Here is a 20,015-nt window from a genome sequence, read left to right as displayed (position 1 = left end):
CAACACAGCGTACGTTAGTTTACACTACAGCATCAGTGAGGTACAATCAAAGTAAAATATTACACACAATGTGAAGACTAAAAAAATAATTTATTGTCTCCTGAAAACAAATTTGACTACAGTTCATACATCAAATGATTGCAAAGAGTTTCCCTTTTTATATGGAGTAAACTAAATTGATAGTCAGAACATATAAAAGCATAATTTCTCCTTTAAACATTTGGTTTTGTTTGTACAAAACATTCACTTTACATTCACTTTCCTGCCCAGCCCAACGAGCTGGAGCAGAAACAGAAGCAGCTCGTTTATTAATTTTTCTCTCCAGCTTGTGTTCGTCCCCCCGGCTAGCCCAGATGTATCTGCCCTGCAAACATGGTGATCAGTAGTATGATGGTGAAGCCGGTGAGCAGCCCTGCGTTCTGGATCAGGAAGAAGATGATCTTTGTGGAGGTTCGTTTCTGTTCCCGTGCTATATTGTCCATCTCTGGAAACTGAGACGAAGAAAGACAATCAGACATCTGTCTGGTGCACCAAAGACACTGGCCTTACTGTTTAACTGCCCACATATGAGGAAGTGATAGTATAGAAACAAGAAGTGTTGGTTTGTGTTGCTACAATTATTACATTGTTCCAAAGCATTCAGACTGGAAAACAGACCACAAGGCAGCACACTCATTGTCTGACTGCTGACTGCTGCTGAATGTTGAAAATATTAGCAATTTTTGGTTCCTAAAAAAAATAAAAAGTTGGCCTGATGCAGGTAAAAAAAGGTCATCAATTTAGCCTATCAGAAAAGGTAGTTTTTTATTGTCAACAATTGCCATGTAGAGGCCAAAACCAACTGTCAACTGATCCTTACAAGTGCAAGTCCACTGTGACATCACCCATTGGTTTGAACATTAACTCAAACTGTTTACTGAGGTCATAAATCAAGTGAGAAGTATGGTAATTTTCTCATAAGCTTATATGCAAATCAAAGCTTCTTTTGAAACCAGCGGAAAAATGCAGGCTCTTTTCAGACCATGAAGCTACGTCCATATTAGAGTTGATTAACAAGTGAGAAACAGACACATTTCTTGAGTTTTAACTCCTCAGGCCTGGAAGTATGTAACCTCTCATGAAGGGTCCTGAGTTTAGTTTTCATCCTATTTCCGAGCCCCTTTTTAATAACAAAATGCCGTATGTTTGATAAATTCTTGCATTCATTATTTATTTCATTTTTTTGTCAACTTGTTGGCAGCATAGCAAGCTTTAAACACAACACACACTACCCCGTCTAAGTGCCACAGAAGTTAGTAGACATAAAAGATGCAGAACTAGCAGCAGTGTGCGAGTATCCTCAGGTAGTGTAATCTAACTCACCATGTCTGCCAGTGCGATGTACAGGAACATTCCTCCTGCGATGGCGAAGATTGGATTTGGGGCAAATTTGCTCCCGAGCACGATGCCGAACACGAGACCGATGTAACACGAGAGAGCCGACAGTAGATTGAAGAAAATAGCTTGAGGTATGCTCATACCAGCGTTCAGCAGGATAACAAAGTCACCTGCAGAGGGGAAGAACACACAGGGTGGATACAACAGGCGTTAAAACTGATGAGTTTCATTGTTGTTTCTGTCGTTATTTTGTCTTTTGTCATCTGATTTTGGTGTGATTGTATGATGATATGTTTAACATGCATAAACTGAAATTAAATGATTGAATGAATGAGGGAGAGGATAAAGGTTTTGGTGCAATCCTGCAGTTTGTCAGTAGAGATTGCTGAAGATCATAGATTTTAAAAGATCCCTTTAGTTTAAATGAAAATATACTTCCTGCTTTTAACCTACAAATCCAGTTTTCCTGTTTGATTTCCTCTTAAACTGCTTTAAAATTATTATATTTTTATTTAAAATCAGAATCACACATCCTGTCCAAGCTTGTTCCTGCTCTCCACTGAAGCTACTTGACTGATTAAACATTCAAACCTGACACTCTGTTGTTCACGGCTGCACCATGTCATCAAACTAAGATATTCTAGATGTCTAGTATCACACATTTCCCCAAAAATCAGCATGAAATATCTGTTATCTTTGGTGACTCGGGATCTCCACAAGTGCTCACAGCAAAGTTCAGTGGGTTTGAGCAATGTTTGCGTCACAGCACATGCGGTTTCTAATGAATGACGCCCACATGGGGTCAGACAGGATAGAAGACTCACTCACCCAGCTCATGGGGAAACTCCTCACATATGATGGCGGTGGACGTGCTGAACCCGGTCAGCAAGGACACGGTGAACGAGGCACCGATAGCGAGACCATCAATGAAGTTGTGCAGCGCGTCGCTCAGAGTTATCATCCACGCCACCGTCTTGATGCTGGAGATGCGTCGCCCACGCAACCAGTGGCACATCACATCTGAGCCCTGGGTGTCCTGGAAGAGATGGGGGACAGGTTCATGTCACACGACTCATGCTACTGTTTGATGTGTGGATTTAAGATAACATACAATGACTCCTCTCTGTTTAAAACCCAAAGTTCAAAAGTCATGCTTACAGCTAATGGAAAATAGTCTTGTGCTTTATTTATACATTTTCCCACAGTTCAACCTGGCATATTTGATATTTCTAAAAATGTTTTCCAGGTGGCTAAATCTTGTTATGAATTATAGATCATTTCCTCTGAGTTTGCACAGTGTTTGTCCACACAACCTGCAGCTGTAATGTTCTAGCAGGGTTTGAGAGGATTATTGAGTAACAACTTTACCATTTGAAAATGACCTTGTCACTGGTTTCTGGTGGAGAAACTATGTAACTGTGACACTGTTTCTAAATGGTCTCAAACATAGTTTGGCCGAGGCACAGAGGATGATAGGAATGTCTCTAGTTGTGCAGGTTTTTAGTCATAAACCAAAGCATTTATTAGACAATCAAGGGACCATCAAAGTTATTACATTTCATTCAGAGGGGGACGTGACATTTGTTGACAAGAAAGCTCATGGTGGGGTTAGAGGTAGGTCAGAGGCTCACCAAAATAAGAGACCTTAAATGTCTATAAAATTTCACAGCAACCCCTCTATGCCTTGGCTAAAAATAAAGACTTTGAGGAAATCTTGCTGACTAAAGGCTTTTATCAACTTCAGTGTTTTCATTTCGATCCTCAAAATGTAAGAGACACTGATAATCAAATACAGGAAATATTTTCCTCTAAATGAACGCGCAGCATTTTAAACACAACTCTTCCATTACAAATATAAAGGCACGAGTGTCTTTAATGGGAAACCTGAGAGCAGGCGGACAGAAACAGAGCATTTGGGCCCCTTTTATTAGCCACGGCCGAACAAGGAGTCTTTGTGCTCGAGGCAGACAATTCCTGCATTTATCAGGAGGGGAAGGATCCGAGGCTTTCAGCCTGATTTCACCGCTTCATCCCTCCGTGACAGCGGCATGTCTGTTTGTTTAGTATTTCTGATCCCTTCAAAGCCAAACTACTCCATCGGACATGAGAGATTTCACTGTTAAATATTAACAGTAGCTCTAAACGCCCTGTGTCACCGATAACAGCACAATAAAATGACTCCTGAGCTAAATATCTGGTCTTATAGAAAAACAAAAGTGTGTCCGAACCACATGAATATATAACCACTCTCTGATGCTTCATCCTCTTTGGACATATTTTGAAATTGTTGTTTTACTCTTTGCATGATGACACAGCCTGTGACTCACAGCCACTGATTAGAAGTTTTAAATACAGTCATTAATTCATAATCCAAGCTGAGCTCCTGTCCGGTGTGTTTGTGATGATGGCACAACAAATGATAAGACTTAAGGAGAGACTCACTCACTGTTACGAGCTTATCTGAAGACTGAGCTACTCATTAGATAAAAGACGATTGAGTACAAGGTTGATTCCTGTGTAGGTCAACATAGCATGTGAGGTGCACGGTGTGATTCAGACTTCACATTTTATTACTGTCACAGATGACGTGAGCGAGCGCTCGTACCTGAGAGGGTTCTGGGTTGGGGTTGCTCTTGTCCGTGGCGATGGTGTTGATGCCGGTCAAAATGATGGAGTCCTTTTTCTCCAGTACGTCTCCGTTGTGGAGGGAGTTTTCTTGAGCTTCTGCAGGAGTGAAGTGGCTGTGGCCGTGCTGAGGACAAGAGAGACACAGATAAAGAACATGAAATTATAATTATTAATTCTGTTTTCTGAAGCCTACTGATTTTAATAGCTCTCTGTTAAAGTTAATGACATCAGGATTCTCTGATACTATATAAAAGATATGTTTAATGACGGGTTTGTCCCTCTTCCTTGTGTAAAACTATTAAAATATAAATAAAGCACATGACTTCTGTAATCTGTAACTATGTCCTCATGGTAGTCACTAATTAGCAGCCAAATTAGCTAATAAATCAGGCTAATCAGTGGTAGATATACAACCGGAATAATAATCAATCACTCTGCAATAAAAAGAAAAGTGCTTTGCACCGATTAAACTCATCTTAAACTAACTGTACTGTTACCTCACCTCATGCTCCACCCCGAGAGCCATTTTCAGTATCTTCTCCATGAAGAACAGCAGGTAAAACCCTCCAAATATTCCAACCGCCTTCGACAAATAGTTATCCGATTTGGGATCAAAACCCAGGGCCTGCGGATTAACACGAGAACGTTAATGCTAGCGGCACATAAATATTGGCTCCATTTGACCCACTCCACCCGTCACAAACCTCCGGTATGAGCTGAAGCACGGCATTGGAGAAGAGCGTCCCGATGGCCAGGCCGATGAAGTAGGTCAGCACTTTGGGGAAATAGGACTTCTTGGTGAAGGGGATCAGGAAGAGACCGAGCAGAGACGCCAGGTTGATCACAGTGACCGCCAGAAACCCATAACCCCACACTGTCGGGACAGACATCGAGAATAAACAGTGAAACAGAAGCATTATAATGTGCATATAAAGTGTTTAGGCTTCAGGCTTATTGCTGTGGTGTCACCTATTACTTGGGCAGAACCGGTTCTTCAACAGCATCTTCATCACGTTACCAGATATTAATGCTGGAAGATTTCTAACTTGTTATAACATTTTGTGATATTTATTATCATATAACAAAGTCACCAAACAGATGTTTAACTCAACAAAATACACAATTATTATTTATTTGCAGAAGGGAAATTCTGTTCACAAGGCCGGCGAAGAACCAGCGTGCATCGTGAACAACACACTGAACAACAGTCACAGTTGGTTGTAACTGTGTCAACAGCACCGAGGAGGAGGAGGAGGAGGAGGAAGAGGAGGAGGAGTGTCCGAGGGTGAATCTGAGAGGTCAGTGGCTCTGTGAGTCAGTCCAGGACCTCATGGAGAGTTATGGCTACTCGACAGGAGATGACTTTACATGATTAGATTTTATTAATTAGCCGGAACAGATAAGTGAGAATGGGAGATAGTGAGTGACGACCTGAGACGAAGGTCCAGAGTCATGCATTGTGGTGAATTCAGGACACTCGTACACATTTTCATTTACAACCCATCAATCAGAACAGCTGTCCCCTGCTCCCCTGATTGATGGGTTTACGATGAGGCAGTTTACCAGCAGCCCTGCTTTGGGAATGTCCATTTTATTTTGACATTTTACCAACTTCTGCAAGGACATAAGGAGACGGCGTTTGTTAGAGAGTTCAAATGATCTTTGCATGATATCGTTTCTCTTTGCGTGCTTTAAAGCTCTTTAAATTGTCCACATAAAACATTTCTACACAAGACAAACAGGAGAATATCCTTTATACCTACAAGTTTAAGTTTATTTACATTTTTGCTGCCTGGAGATGAAGGCAGACTCAAAGTTCATGACCATGGAAACAGCAGTCGGCACTGGAATTGTAGACGTTCAGGGGAACATTTTTCTAAGCATTTTAAGGAAACAGCAGTCGACAAAATAATCTTAAATCTTGTCCTTAAAATGTGAAACGGAAATAGAAATAAACTCTACGACAACGAGGTAACAAGGAAGATTGTGTGACACAATTAAAAGCCCCAGAACAGCTTAAAAATGTGATTACTTTGCCAAATAAAGACGGATTTAGTTCTAGTCTTTTTCCATTTCTTAATTTCCTGAGTTTCTCCTTAATAGCAAGAAGTATCAGGACATGTGGGATAACAACATGAGAACGCAGGATTTTTCCAATTTTGTTTTCAAACCTTTTTGAAACTTTACATGACCTGAAAAGTGAATACAATCAGTAGCTTTCAGACTGAAACTCGTGATCCTGTAATTTTCTTCTTGCAGTGATGACTCATTTAAAAGAATCTAAAAATAAAAAGTTGTTGGGTGTCACAGGTTTTAACACTTATTACGTGTTCACACTGTAAAGAGACAGGGAAGATAAGAGACGGTCAAAAGAAACTTCAACCGGCCCACATCCTGTTGTTTTTAGGGCAAAAACAAAATGCCAACCACAGACTTCAGTGACTGGCTCCATCTCCAATCCCTGAATAATCTCGAGCATTTGTGTCACTTTGGACCTGATTCAAGGCAACAAACCGCAGTGAACTGTGAATTATTTGACTTGCGGGGGTCTCAGCAAATAAACCGATGATGGTGATGAAGCAACTCACCAGTGTAGTCGAGAGGGGCCACAGGCTCTGGGACGACGTAGGGGCAGGAGGGCAGCAGCACCTGGGTCAACACGGCCGGGCAGATCCTCTCCAGATGTTCCACAGTCAGCTGACTGACATTACTGAGCCCATAGTGGGACAAGATCTGCCCTGCGGAGGGACACTGAGGGACAGAGAGACCTGATCAGACAACGTTTAATCGTTTTTAAATCTCTTTTTTGTCTCTAAAATCGTTTCTGCTGTGTTTTTAGTGTTCCTGTTTCTCACATCTGTCTTCTTTTATATGTATTTTCATTATTTTTGTATTAAACGTGCTATACAAGTAATATTATTATTATTATTATTATTGTCAAAGGATGAAAGAGGAACCATTTATGATTAAGCAGGTTAGCTTAATCATGCTGTAAAACAGGTAAAACAGTGTTTGAAGACGAGTGATCAAATAAAGAAATGCTTCAGCAACCAGTGATTGATAAAGGTTGATAAACATAAACTGCAACTTTACAATAAACAATTGCTTAATACATGTTGATGAAGCATTTCATTGTCTGTTAACAGTGAGCTAAAGATAATTAACTATAAATTTGCGTTTTATTCCTGTAATTCAGCATCTTCAAATATATTAATTACAACCAAAAAACAAAAGAACACTTTGAAAACGACATAAAATTATCTGATTATTAATAATAGCAATCATCAATCAATCTACAGTATTCATTAGGATACAGTGTCAAGTATACAACAACAGAATAAAGTTTATTTCCAACTAATTTTTCTTTTCTTTTTTTGTGAATAAACGTTGGACATTAATGTGCTTATTTGGTCAAATATGTAACTACATTTAACTACAAGAAAACAGACCGAATGTTTCAGGAGTTTATTACTACACAGTGTCAACAACAGAATAAAGTTCATTTAAGACTACATTTTGTTACTTTTAAATGAATAAACCTTATAAACGTGCTATTACTCTGAAAATGCTGGAGTAAATTACATAAATTGTGCATTTTTTTAACAGTATTTATGACTAAACACTGTAAACAAAAAAGTATAAATAAAGTTCATTTACAACTAAAATGAGTTTTAAACAAATAAGCCTTATAAAGTGGCTCTGACTACAAAGCAATAAAGGGGGAAAAGATGATATAAATATGCTTAAATGCACATTTTTGGTCAAACTACAAATGCCTACAGAGAAAGTCAGTTAGATTTACTATTAGTGAGAATGTTTCAGGCATTTATTACATTATATTTTATACCATACAGTATCAACAAAGTGTGCAACAACAAGATATGGTTAATTTACAACTAAACTAAATGATAAAGAATAAATCTTCTAAACTAGCTATAACTCTGAATAATGGGAGCAAAATGACATAAAATATGAATTAAAACACATATTTCTTTGCTTTCATAAACAAGCCTTATTAACTGGTTTTGACAGCAGATCACACACTATAATAAATAAGCACATTCAGTGTTGTGTGGTGCTTTAAATGCTCATTAATGAGTTAAAACAATTAGAAAAGTGTTAATAAATATAAATACCTCTTGGTTCTCCAGTGGGTTGTCCTCAGTTACTGCCTCAGACCTCCTGGCTGAGATTAAAAGCAGAAAATCATCCAGATCCTGTGTGGAGATGGACTTATTCTCACCATAATAGTGTAAAATATCCTCTAGAAATCCTCGTCCATCCACATCGAACACATGTAAACTGTGAGACTTTGAAATAAAGACCAAAAGGCAGCTGATCAAACATGTTAAGTTAGACATCTCTGTTTGTTTTGTGTTTTTTAAAAAAGTGTCCTTCAGTGAATAAATCTGTCTTCAGCTCCTCTCAAAGCATTTCACTCAGGATATCTGTGCAGCTCGTCCCCGGTGCTCAGTCACATCCATGGCAGTCCTTTAAAAAGCTGTGCAGCTTGATTAAGTCCCGAGTGGTTTTCTAGATGATCAATCAGGACTATCGGAGGTAGATCAGGTTCAAAGATCAGTCTGCAGAGGCATGGACGAGGAAAAACATGGAGGTTACCGACCGCGTGCACTCCGTCTTTCCAATGCTTTCTTTTGTGACTGACTTTCTCACTTGGTATGCAACGTGCTCACAACCACACACACACACACACACACACACACACACACACACGAGGGGACCCTAAGAAGAAGTGGGAGTGTGTGTGTGTGTGTGTGTGTGTGTGTGTGTGTGGTTGTGTGTGTGTGTGTGTGTGTGTGTGTGTGGAGGGTAAAAGTGCAAAGTGGCGGATGTTTGACGATGTGAGTCACTTTACAGCTGCTGAGTCTCCGTTTGATCAACTATGAAACAGCTGGAAGTTAAAAAAAAAAGTAAACATGAGACATGTGAGGCTGTTTTAATGTTTCTGGCGCCGCCTTGTGGCAGAAGATGGTCACTGCAGGGGGAAGAGACCAGAAGAGGTTGCACAAGTGTTTACTTACAAGTTAAAACCTAATGGTGGGCCATTGTATAGTATTATATTGCTAAGATGTAAAGAAAAATAATATAAAATCCTACATATTCAAGATTTCAACTTGGCTTTTATTCAGTATTATGTGCATTTAGTGCTCTGACACACTGAAATAACAATATATAATGTCTTGGATTGTAACTAAATACATTTACTCAAGTACAGATTTGAAGAACTTTACTATTTTGCGGCTTTAGTTATGTTGCAGGCAGATTTTCACACACAAAACATCTGAAGACATTAGAATATATGTTTGTTATAACTTTAACTATCCAACATGCAGCAGAAATTATTGGTCAACTAGATAATCAGACGACATGTCAAGATTCCAGCCGCGCAAATGTGAGTATTTGCTTTTTTTCATTTTAATGATTGTAATAAAAGTAATTTTATTGTGATGATTTTGAGGTTTGGACCGTTGGACAAAACAATCATTGTGAGGCGTTTCTATGTTCAGAATTTTTACAAACCAAAAAAAAAGATTAATGTCGGAAATAATCATGATTGATCCATAATGAAAATAATCATTAGCTGTAATGATTAGTGTAATCATTTACTCAGTGTATACAATGTATTATGGCTTTTCTATTTTGAATTTCCTGTAAAGTTTTTGTCTACTTATTGTATAGTCACCCATATTTATTTTATATTATATATAGATAGCTTTGGTTTAATTTTAATTGATGGAGTTTTCAAGTTTTCTTTTTCACGGTTTTGATTTTTTTGTATGTTTACCTGGTCTGGTCTGATGTGCAGTTGCTACACATAATCCCCCCTGAAGATCAAAAAAGTCTCATCTTTTTCATATTTATTTATTAAACAATCAATCACAGTTGATTTCATCAGAATAAAAAAACAGCAAATACACATTTTGAACAGCTCTGTACATAATACAACACATCCATGACGTCAAGTATGAATCTTTGTTCAGTCAATTATCTGAGAGATGTGCAAACAAGCAAAACACACAAAAGGAAAACAATTTCCAGTGAACAATACAGATCAGTGCAGGAGTTGATCAATGTCATTGTCGGTTTTGGAGCCTAATTATCATCCATTTATTTCAATAGCTAAAGAAATCTGAAATTGTTTAGAAATCTGGGCCGAGGCTTTTTAATTCTTCATCCAGTTGAACTCGTTAAACGTTATCAAACATGTATTGATCTTTACACATTCCATGTCTTTGTCTGATGGGTTTTGTGTGAATGAATGCTTCATGGAAAGGCCCATTGTGTGCCACAGTTTCCCTGCTAGTGACTGAATACAGTAGGTCGTCCTTTTGTTAAGAGCTGCAAACCCACTCAGAAATAATTTCCTTTTGTTGGAAACGCTCAGTGGAGAATTTCAGCGCTCCACGATGGTCTACCTACAGTTTTCTGAGGCTTTTCTGCTCCGATTGTTTGGCAAGAAAAGACGAGCAAACATTTAGAAAATTGGTGAAAAAGTCTCAACTTCGTCAGGTTGATTAAAAAAAAAATACCTTTCTGATTTCCCCAAAATCCACAGAGTCAAACACAAGTCATATTATCTCTTTAACAGACACAAAGCCCGTTCAGATACACGACAGTCCCAATTTGCCCTTCTGTTGCCTCTGCACTTTGGTATATCTTTGCTGGCTGGTCTCAGGTCAGTAAACGTCTCTCAAAGATGTGACGGTGAGGGATCTGGAGAGTTCAGCGACGCTGGTGGGACGCCACGCTTCAAAACCGACTGTCCTGTTTCTAGAAACCATCAGGAAGCCGTTGGAGCTGAAGCGTCCGGGAACGTTTCCCACATCGAGCCAGACGAACGGAGCCACAGAGGCAGAGTGGAGGGTGACGGTGTATCCCGTCTCATCCTGCTGCACCTTGGCCTGCAGAGAAACACACACAGATCAACAATTACATTTATTTAATATTACTCATATTGCAGCAATATACTGGCGGAAAATATTGCAACATTAATCGACCGCTCTAGGCTTTTCCATCGCTGCTTCCATGCATTACTTAACATCCGTCTATGAATAAATAAAAGCAGTGGAGCTCCTGTCGTCTTACTGTGATGTTGGGTCTCTGGAGTCCCTGAGCGTCTTTAGGTGAGCACAGGTAGTGGTGGTTGGTGGGACCCTGCTGGCTGCCGCTGTCCTCCAGGTGAAAGGTGAGCAGGCAGGTGAGGCGAGTGCAGCGTCCACATCCTGCCAGCAGGGCGGTGACTGGCTGTTTAAAAATGGCCGCGGCGCTGCCTCCGGGGACCAGGAGCAGGTCTGACCTCAGCGTGCACACAGGATCCAGATCAGTCCACGAGTACATGGACACCTGATGGACAAAAGAATAACCTGTTAACTGTTATGTTACTAAAATGGTGGAGGTGGAGGAATGAGAAAAACTGTTATTAGCATCTATTTAATGATCTACAAACTACTTTATTTATCACTCGATCACTCTTTTCCTCTACTTGTGACTCTTGAGATGCTGTAACAAGCGAATTTTCCCAATGCTGGATCAATACAGTATCTAATTTTCTTACATTTTTATGTTTAAGTGTTTAAAAATGTACAGCTGAGAAGGAACATTGATAAGTTGCACTACATCTTCATTTTATTTTGACTTCCAGTGCAATATTTAAGCTAATTAATTTAATTTTACAAACTGCTTTTCCCTAAGTGAATAAAGGGATACATACATTCAAAAAAACAATCATTTGAGATTTATTTTGCAGTGTTTATAATTCTGCTTCTGTGTTCCTGAACATGGAAATATTAGCGTGTAACTTAAAGCAAACTACGGTTGCCTTTATTTGGTAAAATGTCAAATGTCATTCCCAACTCGTCAAGTACTGGCGCTTTAGGATGGTGTCTGAACAATGCAGGCAAATAACACATTAATAAAATGCATGCTCTCTAATCTTGTTTTTATTTTAATAAGTTATCTTTTTATTCTGGTTTGACCGTCTGCATCACGGAGAAACTGTAAATGCTTTACTGTCTCACTGAAAACGCTTTCAGTTGTTCGTCCAACGTCCGACTGTTGTTTCTTTGTAATATGAATGCATTTATTGTAAGTAATAAATGTAATGTAATGATACAATTTACTGTTGTAAACATACCACGGCCCTGAGCTTCAGGTCGTGACTCAGGTCTGAGACGGCGTAGATGAACAGCGTGTCGTTGTCCTCAAAGGCGACAGGAAGGACGGCGGCGAAGAAGTTCTGCGCAAAATAATGCAGCATTTTCCACTTCCCACCAAACTCTACACACGGAAATGATATATGATTATTCTGCAACAGTGATATCTAATCTCAAGTGAAGATAAGACATTTATTACACAACAAATTATTTATAGTGATCATAAAAATATTTCCATTTTCTCGTAACAAATCTCCACAAAGTGTTGAGTGCAGGAGTCCAGTTGTATGTCAAGGTGACAATAACCTTTATTTTCAAAATAAAGTTGTGAAAATAAAGATGTCAGTGAAAATTATCTGCTGACTGGGCGTTCACTCACCGATCGACGACCAGGACGGCGCCTGCCAAATATCATTGAGCTGCCAGTAGAGAGCGCCCATGGTGCGACCTTTGCCCTCGATGATCTCACTCTGACTTCGCCGGTAAAACTCAGTCTGAGACTTCACACACTGAGCCTGCATGACCTGGATATGAAATACGATTAGTGCTTTATGTGATCAGTTTGATGGATTACAAGATCAAACGTACACTTTGAATATTGTCAAATGATTTAGTCTGAACTCAGTGTTTCTTCTGTGTTCACAGATCAGCAAACATAAATGTACAGATTTCATGTTACATAACATCTGTGCTGAAGTCCAAATTCTTAACTTCCATCTGAAGCTGCTGTACCTGCACTAACTTGCCCCGCGCGGCTTTAGATGAATCAGACGTGAGCTGAGGGTGGTGTGTGTGTTTTACCTGAGTGATGTAGAGAGTGTCTGTAAATCTCTTCAGGGGATCTGTGGAGTTGGGCAGCTGGAAGTGTAAAGCGGCCTGCAGTAACATCTGCTGGTTCCCGTTCTCATGGTGCTGACGATGGGAAGAGAAACTACTGTTGTAGCTCCAGTCTGCTTTAATGGAAACCTGAAACGTCACAAAACAGACGGACACTTTATACCATCTAAAATAAAGATAAACTAAAGGGTTAAATTGAGTTATGTGGATGTGATAGACACAATCAGCAGCTTCCTCTTGAGATAAAATGAATATTTCAAAGGCTTCCTCAGACTTTCTGGTAAAGTCAACAACAACAAAACAAGAATGGAGGGTTTGTTCAGTCACCGGCTGCAGCGTGGAGAAGGAAGGCCAGGACTGGAAGCCGTATTCAGAGGCGAAACGTGTTCGTGGGAAAGTCCTCCAGTCCCAGCAGTCCAGGATGTAGCTGTAGAAATGTGTATCCCCATAGAGAGGGTCGTAGGGGTTCGCTGCCACCCATCCTTCCTGCTCTGATTCAGCCCCGTTTGTCGGACTGGAGACGAGGAACGGCCGACTCTCGTCCTCCTGAGGACAGATAAGACTCACCCTTTCATCACGCTGCGCACTATCTGAACACTTTTAAAAACATGACATGATTTGACTCTCACCTCTCGAACTATCGCCCGTATGTTGTTCACGTACAGCGTCACATAGTCTTTCCGGTACAGAGGCCTCAGGGAAACTGGGATGCTGAACCAGTCCGTCGCAAGGGCAGCTTCGTTTTCATTGTTCCCGCTCCAGATTATTATGGAAGGATGAGACTTGAGGCGCTGAACCTGACGAGTTAACACAAAACAAAACGGATGACCTTTACTGTCAGTACAGGATGCAACATTTGTGAACCTTACATTAGCTTAAAATGCTGCATCGCTCCTTATTTTTGTTGGTATTTTGAAACTCTTCTTACAATGAGCAATACGAACAATAAAACAACTGTAATTAAATTAAAATAAATACTCGACTCACCTGTTGGCTGACCTCCTCTCTTACAGTCTGTATGAAGTCGTCCTCAGTGGGATACATGGCACAGGCAAACATGAAGTCCTGCCAAACCTACAGACAAATATTTTTGAGCTTCCATCTGTTCTACAATATGGTCATGAGTCACGGTGGTGTTACACAACCTAAATCATACAAGAATATAGTCATCCATCCATAAATAGTCACACATTTCTTCAGTAATGGTATGTGAGGGTGGCTGAATGATTTCAGGGTATATTTTTGTTAAAATATTGTGAATAGCACCTTTAAGTTCTCTTTGAGAGATTTGGCTACATCATGATGTCGCCATTTAGATTTTTACTTTTGCGGTTGTATTAATATTGATGTAACTCGAGGAAGAAGTAGTTACCATGATTCCCATCTCATCACAGATGCTGTAGAAAAGATCCTGTTCGTACACCCCTCCTCCCCAGACCCTGAGGGCATTCATGTTAGCATCTACAGCCGACTGCAACAAGTTCCTCAAGCTGCAGGAGAAGCAGAGAGCTTCAGTATTAATATATTCATAACAAACAAACTCAGTGGTCCTGCTCTAACTCTACGTCTGTCCCGTGAATACAAAAATCGATACAAAGACACGGGAAAAAGAGGAGGAGAAACAGATTCTCTTTGAACGTGATCATAATTACTGATCAGTATTCTCCTCATCAGGCAACACTGACGTGCAACAATTCAAAAAGCAGCTTTTCAAACTGAACTCACACAGCAGGGGAGACCTGGTCCTGGAAGGAGTGGGCTGGGATCCAGTTGGAGCCTTTGAGGAAAATTGGCTTCCCATTGATCTGGAAATAAAAGCTCAATCCTGGAGACCCGACAACTGGCTCCTGCACCAGTTCTACTGTGCGGAAATACACCTGCAGGAGACACTTTCATCAAACCACTGACCTCTATGATTTAGTTCAGTCTCTGTGGCACACGTGTAAAATCCTAATGCCTTTTAAAACCTTTTCAAAAAGATTTTCAAACCAAATTTAAGACTAAGATGTCTGGACGGATCATCTTCTGCCTATTTAAGAATTGCTGGTTAAATAAAAGGCCGGATGTATTATATACTGTATGTATATATTATATACTGTATGAGGTCCAATGCAGAGGTAGAGTCAGTTACTTCAATCTACATTTCACCAAGTATGAAAAGAAAAGACAGGATAAGGTTCAGTGGTCGGCGTAAAGACTTGTAACATCAGAAATGTGGACTCATGTATCAGAATTATAAATACACTGGAACATGAAACACACTTTGTTTCACTGTTGCAGCTCCATCTTGTGATTTAAATTCGTACGACATCTGTCAGAGTTTTAACTTCGAAAACCTTCACCACTGTTGTTTTCCTGCATTTGTAACGTGTGCCATATAATAAATAGTAATTGTGACTTTCTAAGCATCATGAGTATAATCTAATCTGCTGCTGGATGTCAAATTAAGCAAGAAAAAGAAGTTTAATCCTACTCATGTGTCTCAATCTCGTCGTGTTTTCAGAGTATATAGGAGGAGATATGTTGGGATTTTTACTGTCAGAAAACTGGGAATATAAGCTTATCCTCCAGCTGAATGCCTAAATAATATATGAGGAGAGTGAAAGTGTTGACAGGCAGTGAACTCTGACCTTAGATTCTGTATTGAGGATTAAAAATCCATCCTGAAAGCCTCTGACAGTGAGCTGGTAAAAGGGTTGGTCACCGTGTCCACTGGGCCACCACAGCTTCACCTGGCTGCTCTGGAAGAAGAAGACAAAGGACATAAAACAAATTCTTCCTCAGTCATTTTTACACAGTTCAACAGTTGATCCGTCTGTGTTGAGTACCGTGTTGATGTGTAAGGTGAAGCTGTTCTTGGTCTTTCCTGATAGAAACTGCAACTGGACGGTCTGCTCTGAATCCAGCTCTGGTATGGAGAGCGTGATTTGGCCGTTTGTTGTCTGAACCGCATCGACAAGAAGCTGAACCTGGACTCTCCACTGAGAGACGCTGAAGTCTAGACACAGATTATACAGACTTTAAATAAAAAGACAGGAAGACATGCTTTATTATTCCACATTGGGTGGGACAAACTACTGCTCGCAGAACAAGAAAATGGAAAGGTGTGTGGATATCGTGATAAAACAACATCCTCATGTGCTCTTTATTTTCTGTAGTTTTAAAGGTTGGTGGTTAGTTTAGTTGGGACGTACTGTATAGAGGAACAGAGGACACCTGGATGAGCTGCAGTACATCAAACGCCTCCAGTCGAACTCCCTTCCACAGTCCCATCGTGGGGAACGAAGGCCCCCAGTCCCAACTGAAAGAGCTTTGCTCCTTCAACAAAACAGAGAGACTGCGTGTCAGACGTACAGTGATATGAATACTGTTAAAATGTGAGTGATATAAAAGGATGCCAGAGTTTGTTCTGCTTATTATTATCAACATTAACATCAGAAAATGAGGATGGAAGTACTGTTGGGTGAGATGAAGATCAGTGTTTAGTTCATGTGTAAGAAAAAAAAGGCAAACAGAAAGAAAAACTGCACTTGGTTGTAGTGCCCAGTTAGAGGTGGATGACACATTCACACACTCACTTTTCTGATGAAGTTGACGTGACATTCCCCCTTCTGGACATCTGGAGGACATTCAGGAGGAACTCTGTAGGCAGAATGAGCTTTCCTCCGCTCAGACGCATAAAGAACCGGAGACGAGAAGCCCACTTTCAGCACGTTATCCCCGTCCTTCAGCAGGTCTCTGACTGAGAGCTCCTAAACACCAAAAACAGACGATGTTTCAAACAGACGATGCTCCGATGTAGAGGAAAATGTGCACGGTGCATCGTGATCGTACATATCTGCGAAACATGTTGTCCGTCTTCCCGACACTGACTCCATTGAGCTGAATCGATGCTACAGTGTCGACACCGTCAAAGATGAGAAGCACCTTCTGTTTAGACCTGTTGATGCAGAAAACACACAGCTGAGTCAGGAACAGGGTACAGAAAGCTTTAAAAAATAACAGCAATCATGATTCTGACCTCAGCTGGGTGGATGCAGTAAATGTGGTCGTGTATGTCCAGTTGTCAAAAGCAATCCACCGATAAGACACGTCGTTGAACCTGAAATACGGGTCCTGAAATAGGACAAAGAGAGGATTTAGCTGAAAGGAATCACTTCTTTGTAATTTAATTTATAAAAAGTGTTCAAGTTTTGTTTTTACTGACACCTGCTGCTAAAACTGTAGCAAGGTAGAGGACTGAAACTGTTAGCTACAAAGTACCAGAGCCATCAAGTCGATATTTAACTTGACATATGTTAATTAAGGTACCCGTACCCAGCAGTGGAGGAAGTATTCAGATCCTTTACTTGAGTAAAAGTACTATATCACAGTGTAAAAGTATTAAAAGTAGAAATCAACGTATTGCTTAATTGGCTGATGGTGACATCACATTTGAGAAGCTCTTTATATGTTTTGTATGCAAAATGCTTAATTTGTAAAGCAACAATAACTAAATCTGTAACATAAATGCACTGACTGAATGTAACATTTACTCAATTACTAAACTTAAGTGCAATTTTGGAGTACTTTCACTCCACTTTCATTTTGGAGGCAAATATTGCACTTTTACTTCATTACATTTATTTGACAACTTCAGTAACTAGTTGTTATATATTGTATATAAATATAGGTAAAGATATATTTACTTTTGCTTGTTCTTTAAATACTTGACTACATTTACTGCCAGAAAATGTCCTTTTGTTACTTAAGTACATTTAATACCAGATACTTTTACTCAAGTACTATTTGTAATGTGACTTCCATTATCAGCAAAGGAACATCTCAACAGGATATCTTTACTTTTTCTTAGCTTATTACTTTTGGGTACTTCTTACAACACTGTATAACTGTAGTGAAGTTAAAAGTTCAATACTTCCCTCTGAAAGCATTCACTTCATTGGATTGTTGGACTTCAGAGTGAATAACTGACTGCTGCACTGACACAATAAAGTAAAATAAAGTGATCAAAGTGTAGTTATATGTTCGTTACTCACCTGGATGTGTCCCTGCTGCTGCAGAGCTGAATGAACACATCCTGGCACCTCTGCAGGCAGAGACAGTGAACCGTTACTGTTTGACAGCCTCCATTTACCGCTCAGACTCACGGTTTGTTGTTGCTCCTTCACCGAAGAAAATCCGCATAAAACTCCGGAAAACAAACACAACAACACACCAGAAACATAAACACAAATGTTTACACACAGAGGCATGGCTTCTGGTTTGTTTAAGGCATGGTGAGTAACGGGAAAACTCTTTAAAAGTGGACTGTCTGGGTTCTGTTGTGTTTGCTGTGAGAGCACTTCCTGGTTTGTCATGTGACGCGCAGGCGGCAGTCACGTGACGCACGAGTCACGCCAGAGTTTGGACATTTTTAAAGTTTTGTTGAGATTTTATGAAAATTGTGTCAAACCCAGCAGGGGAGGTGAATATCTATTTTTCATGGAGGGGTCAGTTATTTATTATAATATAATTATTACATAGATTTTTGCTTTGGAAAAGTCCAAAATACACATTTAGATGTAAATGTAATTTTTTTTTTTTTTAATTTAGATGTGTTTTTAATTCAGACTACTGTTCAGGATGTTTATGCAAATCAGTGCATATTTAATTAGATAATACATTTGCATATGTAACATAAAATATCAGAAAAAACTGCACAAAAGGACTCATGTGCAACACTACTTCTTCATTATCATTATCATACACTATATAACATTTAATATCATGGGCATTATTGTGCAGATTATCAGGTGCAATATTACTTTATTTTTGCTAACTTTTAATATCACTGCCAATATTACTTTCTCCTATTTTACTTTATTTTTAGTTTACTCTTGTACTTATTTTACTTCTATTGTTAGGCAGTGTTTTCTATTTTCTACTAATATTTAGTACATTTCTGTATTAATTTAATATAAAGCTTGGACCCGCTGGTTGTTACAACTGTACTGTAAATGTTTTTGGCACAAGAATTTCCTTCAGTATTAATAAAGTTCTGTTTTAGCATATACAAAATAAATAAATAATTGTCTTAATGCAAGTCATCAACTGGGGAAGTTTCATGGTGATGTCTATTAAATAAAAATGTCTATTCACCAGCAGTGTCTCCCCTTTAGTAAAAGTAGCAATAATAGTAATGATGTGTAGATGCAGCCTCATCAAGGTGAAAAGTTTTGTCATTTAAAATTTAGTGTCGTCATTTTGTACTGTTGACCAAAAACAGGTCTGTTTGGATAAATAAACACTTCACGGTGTACACGGTCATCAATTTCAGAAGACCTGAACATTGTAAAAAAAAACGGTTAGATGATTTTAAATGGTGTAAATACACCATATCAACTATGTAATGTACCTTTGGTCCATTCTTTACCATCATACATAAATGAATGAGCCAACAGTTTAATTGTTTTGCATTTAAATAACTGTAATTATACTTTTGTTTGTCAAAAAAATTAATTTACTTGTTGATGGATTCTTTAAGAGCAACTAAAAATATTCAAACCAGCCTTGACCTTGGCAGAATTTCCTCAAATAGGGCTACAAATAATTGCACTTTTAGCAAAATTGCTTACCATTTTAAATTAATGTCTTTATTTTGTACAGATCTATGCAAAAATAAAATAAAATAAAAAATCCCACCATGGTTATTAAAATGTTTTTCAATGAAAATAATGATTTTTACTCCGTCAGCCCCTCAAATAACACAAATCATTAGGTATAATACAATATCTGTTAAAATAATCGCAATTAGATCTTTTTCCCCCACAATTTTTCAGCCCTAAAACAACCAAGGCTTTACAGAAACAGCTGATGATACTTCTCCTTTAGTTTCAACAGGCACAAGAGCAAAGAAAGTTGTGTAAACTCTGCACAAGTCTTAAAAAAAAAAAAAAGGTATTTTTCTGCGACTTCAAAGACATTTAACTCATAAATTTAGCAAAGTTTACAAATTAAACT

At 39.1% G+C, this 20,015-nt stretch overlaps 2 protein-coding genes across 2 annotated transcripts; both read right to left on the bottom strand.

The window, feature by feature from the left end:
* Positions 1–71: 71 nt before the first annotated feature.
* slc39a8 (solute carrier family 39 member 8) lies at positions 72–8,688 on the bottom strand. Its single transcript, XM_084380611.1, has 8 exons — positions 8,142–8,688; positions 6,594–6,756; positions 4,710–4,879; positions 4,508–4,630; positions 3,983–4,129; positions 2,206–2,413; positions 1,363–1,547; positions 72–491 (listed from the first exon to the last, which is right to left on the bottom strand). The coding sequence occupies exons 1-8, from the start codon at positions 8,364–8,366 to the stop codon at positions 345–347; spliced, it is 1,368 nt and encodes a 455-aa protein (XP_084236737.1). The 5' UTR covers positions 8,367–8,688; the 3' UTR covers positions 72–344.
* Positions 8,689–9,869: 1,181 nt separating this feature from the next.
* Positions 9,870–18,356, bottom strand: manba (mannosidase, beta A, lysosomal). Its single transcript, XM_084380510.1, has 17 exons — positions 18,053–18,356; positions 17,038–17,132; positions 16,851–16,956; positions 16,595–16,768; positions 16,211–16,334; positions 15,845–16,014; positions 15,647–15,757; positions 14,742–14,893; positions 14,389–14,506; positions 14,004–14,090; positions 13,646–13,813; positions 13,344–13,562; positions 12,981–13,145; positions 12,559–12,703; positions 12,161–12,303; positions 11,113–11,370; positions 9,870–10,928 (listed from the first exon to the last, which is right to left on the bottom strand). Exons 1-17 carry the CDS (start codon positions 18,266–18,268, stop codon positions 10,704–10,706), a joined length of 2,676 nt encoding a protein of 891 aa, XP_084236636.1. The 5' UTR covers positions 18,269–18,356; the 3' UTR covers positions 9,870–10,703.
* Positions 18,357–20,015: the final 1,659 nt, after the last annotated feature.

The sequence above is a fragment of the Pagrus pagrus genome (assembly GCF_965226575.1).
Source record: "Pagrus pagrus genome assembly, chromosome: 18".
Lineage (NCBI taxonomy): Eukaryota > Metazoa > Chordata > Actinopteri > Spariformes > Sparidae > Pagrus > Pagrus pagrus.
This window is presented reverse-complemented; position numbering and strand designations above follow the sequence as displayed.

Coding starts and splice junctions, on each gene's coding strand:
- slc39a8 (XM_084380611.1), bottom strand. CDS start 8,366: ATGTCTAACTTAACATGTTTGATCAGCTGCCTTTTGGTCTTTATTTCA. Junction 4,631..4,709: donor TGCTTCAGCTCATACCGGAG/GTTTGTGACGGG, acceptor GTTAATCCGCAG/GCCCTGGGTTTTGATCCCAA. Junction 2,414..3,982: donor CCAACCCAGAACCCTCTCAG/GTACGAGCGCTC, acceptor CATCTCTTCCAG/GACACCCAGGGCTCAGATGT.
- manba (XM_084380510.1), bottom strand. CDS start 18,268: ATGCCTCTGTGTGTAAACATTTGTGTTTATGTTTCTGGTGTGTTGTTG. Junction 16,015..16,210: donor GTCCTCTGTTCCTCTATACA/GTACGTCCCAAC, acceptor ATCTGTGTCTAG/ACTTCAGCGTCTCTCAGTGG. Junction 13,146..13,343: donor CCTTCTCCACGCTGCAGCCG/GTGACTGAACAA, acceptor GTGACGTTTCAG/GTTTCCATTAAAGCAGACTG.